Here is a 7,703-nt window from a genome sequence, read left to right as displayed (position 1 = left end):
TTCCAAAGACCAAGGGCTGAAATGAGAAACCATAACTCCAAGATCCCATTAGGTTATACAATTTCACAGAAGGGGCCTGGAGAATATCCATCCTGCCTGATCTGGTGAGTGGGTAGAGATTATCAAAAACCACAGAGGCTCTGAGTTTCAGCTTCTGCTGCTTAATGCCCAATTGGTTGATAATCAGGGCTTTTTTTCTCATAGAACGCTCAGAATGGAGTTCCGGCACCTTTTTTAGATGGAACCTTGTAGGATAGGCAAGGTGGGTTGTATGACATGTGTGAGTTCCGGCACCTTTTTCTTTTACAAAAAAAGCACTGTTGATAATACATCTGTGAAGTTATTAAAAAACAACAGAGATAGAAGACTTGGCTCACATACTATTTGATTGTTGTGAGGGTGTTAAGAGGGTGAGAGACAGGTACCTTGGTTCATATATTAAATGAATGACCTATTAGGAACCCCATATTAAAACAGCATACCTTATTTGCAGAAACATTTAACACAGCACAGTACTTGAATAAAATGGTTCAGATAAGATCGGCATATGTGGGACTGATTGGGGTAGACTGTAGGGATGATACTGAAATATAATTTTATCTTATTTTACTTGTCTATATATCAAATTACTGTATTTTATTCAAATTTCATTTTAAATTGTTTTTATAGGATTTTATTATTATATTTGTAACTCTATATTTTGATATGGCCTATGGGGTAATCAATTAAAAAAGAATATTAAATAATTCATAATATAAAGCATCTTTCTAGGTCACTGGAGACAGAATTATTGAAATAAAAAACCATTCAACCATTCTAGAATTTATCCTTCTGGGTTTTCCCTGAACCGCAGACTCTTCTCTTTCGGATGTTTGCCTTCATTTATGCTGCATTTCTGGTGGCCAATTGTTTCCTTATCTTTATCATATCTACTTTAAAGAAACTCCACACACCCATGTATTTCTTCATATTCAATTTGTCCTTAGTAAATATATTGTCTGTTTCAGTGACAATTCCTAGGTTACTCCAAAGTCTCTGGACACATAGAAATACAATTTCATTTTATCATACAGATATTTTTCATTATATGGGCCTTGGGGTCAGAGACAGTCCTTCTCTCATTTATGGCTTTTGATCACTATGCTGCCATCTGTCATCCTTTGCATTACACCATTATCATGAGGAAAGAAGTATGTCTTGGCATTGCAATCTTTGTATGGCTTACTGGAATGATAAATACTGCTGTAAATTCTGGTGTTCTGGTGTACCTTTCTTTTTGTGATTCCAATGTCATTAATCATTTCTACTGTGATATGTCTCCAATATTAAATCGTACATGCTCAGATATTAGCATAAATGAGATTTTGACAAAGATTGCAAATGTAGTGTATGGCATGGGTACTTGTGGGTTGACTCTAACTTCCTATTTTTTTATATTAGGACTATCTTCAGGATCTGTTCTACTAAAGGGAAGAAGAAAGCTTTCTCCACATGTTCCTCACATCTCTTTGTAATCAGTTTTTACTTTTCTGCAATCATCTAAAAGGTAAAGGTTCCCCCGCACATGCGTGCTAGTCGTTTCCGACTCTAGGGGCCGGTGCTCATCTCCATTTCAAAGCCGAAGAGCCAGCGCTTGTCCGAGGACGTCTCCGTGGTCATGTGGCCGGCATGACTAGACGCCAAAGGCGCACGGAATGCTGTTACCTTCCCACCAGAGTGGTCCCTATTTTTCTACTTGCATTTTTACGTGCTTTCGAACTGCTAGGTTGGCAGAAGCTGGGACGAGTAACAGGCGCTCACTCTGTTACGCGGCACTCGGGATTCGACCCGCCAAACTGCCGACCTTCTGATCGACAAGCTCAGCGTCTTAACCCACTGAGCCACCGCAATCATCTACACATATATAATACCCTATTCAATCTATTCTCTAGATAAGGACAAGCTTGTGTCTCTCATTTATTCAGTAGTAACTCTGGTTGTCAATCTACTCATATACTCTTTGAGAAACAAAGATGTTAAAGAAGCAATGAAAATGTTCACTGGAAATTTCAGATTGTTTCCAAGATCTTGAGGTTCAACAACAAAATATTCCAACATTTCTGAGGAGAAATAAACAATGTTTCTTCATATGTTACATATTGTTCTTAAGAGTCTCATTCTGGTTATAAAAATACATGCATCTGTACATGTATACATGCATATCCTGTAAAAATACATACATCTGTACATCTATACATGCATATCCTGTAACAAAATTGAATTACATATATTGTCTTTTCATGACTATTATATTAGTATATTATCCTATTTATTATTTTCAAAAGACCATCTTATGCCTTTTCTTCTGGGAAACCTTAAAATACAATGAAAACCTGATTTCTATCATCATTAGCTATATGCAAATATATCTCAGATAAGGGATATAGCATCCCTTTGAACCATTCTTAAAATACTGGAAGTTTCGGTCAGTACATAATGAAATCTGATTTGGAAATCGGTATTTTTTAAGGGTTGGTTATTGTAAACTAGAAGAGAAATTAAAGGGTTGGCTTGTGAGAAAATCATCACCTATAGTTTTGTGTGTGAAGCTCTATTTTAACCTATGGCAAATAATGGAAATCATTTACATGTGTTTGAAACCAATGGTTTCTGGACCACAAGTTTGGTTGGTTTGGCTCCTCGGCTTCTCTTTATATTTTATACCACATTGTACTGCTTTTATTATTTTAAGACACCCCATCTTTTGCTATAAACACTGAATAAATATCAATACTTTCACGAGGCAAGGTTATATATGGAAAGCATTTGACGTCTAAAAAACAATCATTTTTTTTGCCATAGCAAATCATATTTTTTTATTCTTTTGTACTTTTTACTGAAATGCTTGAAATTATTATGAAGTGACACCACAGTGAATGGGCAGGGTTTGAGATTTGGATGATTTTTGTGATTGTTGTTGCTATTCCTAACATATATACTTTGTGTCTTTGTTTAATAAAACAGCACTTAAAACATGTTTGAAGTAATTAAGTTTATTTGAAGTGCTGCAATGTCCACTATCCAGACTTTATTATTATTATTATTATTATTATTATTATTATTATTATTATTATTGTTGTTGTTGTTGTTGTTGTTGTTGTTGTTGTTGTTGTTGTTGTTGTTGTTATGTACTCAACAGACATATATATTCCCCTTACATTCATAAGGGAATCCCGGCAGCTGTTGACAGCCGTCAAAAGGCTGCCGCGGCTTTCCCCCCCCACTGACGCGGCAAGTGGCCGATTCTGACAGCTGTCAAACTGCCGTGCATGCGCAGTACACTGACAGCTGTCAAACTGACGCGCAGGTGCAGTGCACTGACAGCTGTCAAACCAGCCGGACCGCGCATGCGCAGTCCAGCCGGAGCTGTCAAAAGCTGCCAGCTGGCCCCGGCAACAACCCGCTGTCAGCCGTGCCTAGCTCAGCCGGTCTCTTCTGATTGGACGCTGTCGCATGGCGGGAGAACCCCGCCAGTTTATTGGTTCTGTGTTAAGTTGTCAATGTTGTTGTTCTCTATAAATAGCGGGGATTCCTGGCGGTACCTCGCCCGGGACCTCTGCCCAATAAATTAGTTCTTTGACCGTGCCTAACTGCCTCCTGGTCGTCCTTCAAGACAAACCAATTATTTATTATTATTATTATTATTATTATTATTATTATTATTATTATTATTATTATTATTATTATTATTATTATTATTAAAAAAAAATTAAATCTCTGTGTTATATACAGGTGCTTGTCTGTTTGAATTCTATTTGCCAGAGCACTTTGGCTTCTTCATTGTTTATTATTTTGACAATTTGTGCTCTTGCCAGTTCTTGCTTGTATTTCAGTGCAAATACTGCAATGCCCCATTGTCGCTAGTTTGTCGTGCCCTTTTCTGTAATCAGTCTGTGTGATCTTCATGCAGCAGCTAAGTAGGTGGACCACTATTTCTTCAACTTCTTTGCAGAGACAGCATTTGATGTCTTCGTAATTCTGATTTTGTATGCATTTTTTTTCATAAGGCTTGGTCTTGTGAAAACAGAATTATACATGTGTCTCCTTTTTCATATTTCCTGCTTGTAGTCATTGTAAGGTCTTTTTGTATGCTTTGTCTGCTATTTTATTTTTTAATGTACTGGCCTTTTAAATACTTTGCCTTGACTTTTTTTGTCTGTTGTTTATTTGGTCTTTTTTCTAAGTCAGTTTTATCTCTCCAGTGCTCTGTAAGTCCTCATTGTATTCTGGCTTCAAAGCATCTTCTTCACTGTCCTTCAGACATCCTTCCAATGTCCTATTTTGTTCTTTCACTGTCTGGCGTACAAACAGCAATTCAACAGTGCTTGAAACATAAAATAAAAATGAACATCTATAGTAAAGTCTAAAAAAAAAATAGTAGTGGGAAAGTAGCACCAGAAAACATCTGGAAGCCATACTTATTGTTCCAAATTTGGCAGTTTTACACACACACACATACACAGAGAATGACTTTATAAGAAATACCATTAATTGGTTTATCTGCCACTGGTAATTGGCCTGTTTCAACCATAGTCAAAAGTCTTTGTGAAATGTATAAAATAAATGTCAGGTATTTGTAAGTGGCCTAGGGAGAGATGAACAGCTAGCTATCATGCATGTGTGAAACTCTGATTCTGTCTGAATATCTATTCTAGCCAAACTGTATGCTAAATTATACAATAAATTATTTCAATTTTATTGAAAATTGGAAGAAGAAATACCTATTAGCTGGTCTATGTTTGTATCACTATTATGAAAGATGAAAGATGACCTGAACATTTTAATAAAAATATTGAGAAACACTGCAAACAAAAAAGGGACTATGATTAAATATAAGCAGTAAAATTTATGAAGAGACATAGGAACAACCTTTAAATTGGCAACGAACCTACAGAAATTATAGCTAATTGTTGCCTTTTAGGATTGATTATGAACAATGAAGACCAGAGAGGTGAATAAATATGCTGCCAATTGGTATTTGTAAGTGAGCAGTGAAAATCTTGGATGAGATATTCAGATACCATGATGTCTCTACAAAGAGGCATACAAAGGAAGGTACAGGCAATAGTTTTCCCTGTGATATTTTTTAAATGTGAAAGGTGGAGTTTAAAAAAGCAGAATAGAAAGAATGTTCACTGATAACAACCTTTCCTGTGTCATGCACTCAGTCACTCATGCCCTGGTCATCTCTTGGTTGGATTACTGCAATGTGCTCTACATGGGGCTACCCTTGAATAATATTTGTAAGCAACAGCTGGGACAGAATACAGCAGTTTTGGAAGCCCCTATGATGGCACATGTAACACTGCTGCATTGGTTTCCAATTGCTTCTGGATCTAATTCAACATATTGGATATCACCCAATGCCCTTTGTGACATGGGACCAAGTTATCTGAGGCACTGTTTCACCCCTATGGGATTTGTGGAGCACACTCATGTACTGTCGTTGCTCTTCTTTTTAAATTTATTTAATTACTGTAATTCTTAATTTAAGATTTTAATAGCTAGGTTTTAATACTATTGTAAGTTGCCCAGAATCATCTGAGATAGTGAGAACAGGCAACATATACAGAACTTTAATCAATCAATCAAAATAAATATTGATCTAGCTATAACCCTTGCAATCAATAGGCGAGAAACTTTAAAGACCAAAAGCAAGTTTCTGTGGATATCCAAGTACATGCAATACAGACTTCTAAAAGTTATTTTCTCTCATTGAAACATCCAATCTCTGAAGAATATCACTAGGGAGCTGTAAGACAGTACAAAAGTAGTCTGATATGGGGACTGCATATTCAGAGAAAATAAAAACTTGTTGCAGCTTATATGCAAACCGATTGAATAGCCCTCCATTGAGCATTACAGTTTTAAGATTTTATAAGATTCCATTTATGTGTCAGTAATGCTCTAATTTGAATATCTGCAAGTCTTCTAAAATCCTATTTAAGGCTAACCAAGTTTAGACATTATTTCAACACTACTGCTTGTTTCCTACAACTTTCTCCCCTTTTCAGCAATTTAACCACCTTGACTGATAAGGAACATTTGAAAACTTGGTTTTCAAACAAACAAGAACTACAACAAAAAATGGTTTTCAACTATTTTGTAAGACTTCAATACCTTGAAAAGGTTCTGTCTCTGTATGGTTTTCTTTCATTATCATCATGTATTCTGAATATATATGACAGAGACATTTATTAATAGAATGGAAAAAGTGTGCATGCCAAGAAAGAGAATCTGTACAAAAATGATGTGCTGTTTCATTCCCTTGCATCACTGACTTGAACATGAAGAACTCTTCCACTGTTACAAAATTCATCTTGATCGGTTTTTTGAGTTCCCTTGAAAATGAAATGCTCATCTTTGGGACTTTCTTCATCATTTATGGAGTGGCTCTAGTAGGAAACTTCCTAATCATCCTAGCCATCAGTGTCTGCAGGAAACTTCACACACCCATGTACTTTTTGTTAACCAATTTGTCTATTATAAATGTATGTTCAATTTCTGTAATAGTTCCCAAATTATTGCAAATCCTTATAACCCAGAGAAAGACTATTGTGTTTCCTGGCTGCATTGCACAGGTATTTCTCTTCACTTTGACTTTAGGAACAGAGCTCCTGCTTCTTGCATTTATGGCTTTTGATCGTTATGCTGCTATCTGCCAGCCTCTGCAATATACAGTAATCATGAGGAAGGAGGTTTGTTTTGGGACAATGGTTGGACTTTGGCTGGTAGGTATAATAAATTCCTCAGTTCATACAGGACTTGTACTACGGCTTTCCTTCTGTGATTCCAACATCATCAATCATTTCTTCTGTTATCTACCACCAATGTTCAAGATCTCCTGTTCAGACACAAGCCTGAATGAAATAATGGTTTTTGCATCTTCCATTGTCATTGCCATAGGCAGCTGTACCCTGACCTTCTTATCTTATTGGTTTATACTGAGGAGCATCTTCAGAATCCGTTCCACAGAAGGAAAGAAGAAGGCCTTCTCCACATGCTCTTCCCATCTCCTGGTTGTCAGCTTTTACTATTCCACCATTATCTATACATTCCTCTGTCCTGCTTCAATGTATTCTTTAGAGGAAGACAAGGTGATTGCTATTATTTATTCTGTGGTCACTCCAGTCCTCAATCCCCTTATATACTCTCTGCGAAACTCTGAGGTTAAGCAAGCTCTCAGAAAATTATTTGCCAGAAAATTCTTCCAGCAAGATCTGTTTTAATGAATTATTTTCAAGTCTTCACATGAGTGGCAATAAACATGCAGATAATTTGGTAACATTCATACTCACCATATATATTCTGAGAAAGGTGAAGGTTTTCATTTTCTTTTCTCTTTGTTTATATTACTTATTGATATTATTGTGAAATGAGGTTGGTAAAATGAGGACCCAGGTTGTTAGGGGCAATGTGCTGACTCTGTAAACTGCCTAGAGAGGTCTGTAAAGCTGTGTGAAGCAATATATAAGTCTAAGGGCTACTCCTATTGCTATTCCATTTTAGAAAATGTAGTTACAAAGAGCAAAACAAATTTTCAATTACTTGGAGAACACTAACTGCAAAAACATTCAGGGCATTGTCATCTGTCTTTTCTTTTTTTGTATCAGTAGACTGCAACATACTTTTCCTCCCCTTTCATACAGAGTTAACAATAACTA

At 36.3% G+C, this 7,703-nt stretch overlaps 1 protein-coding gene across 1 annotated transcript; it reads left to right on the top strand.

Moving 5' to 3' along the window:
- Positions 1-6,326: 6,326 nt before the first annotated feature.
- LOC310650070 (olfactory receptor 13G1-like) lies at positions 6,327-7,268 on the top strand (the record flags this gene model as incomplete). Its single annotated transcript, XM_083378906.1, has 1 exon — positions 6,327-7,268. One exon carries the CDS (start codon positions 6,327-6,329, stop codon positions 7,266-7,268), a length of 942 nt encoding a protein of 313 aa, XP_083235032.1.
- Positions 7,269-7,703: the final 435 nt, after the last annotated feature.

This window comes from Vipera ursinii (assembly GCF_947247035.1).
Source record: "Vipera ursinii genome assembly, chromosome: Z".
Classification (NCBI taxonomy): domain Eukaryota; kingdom Metazoa; phylum Chordata; class Lepidosauria; order Squamata; family Viperidae; genus Vipera; species Vipera ursinii.
Note: the sequence above shows the minus strand (reverse complement) of the source record. Positions and strands in the feature narration are given on the sequence as shown.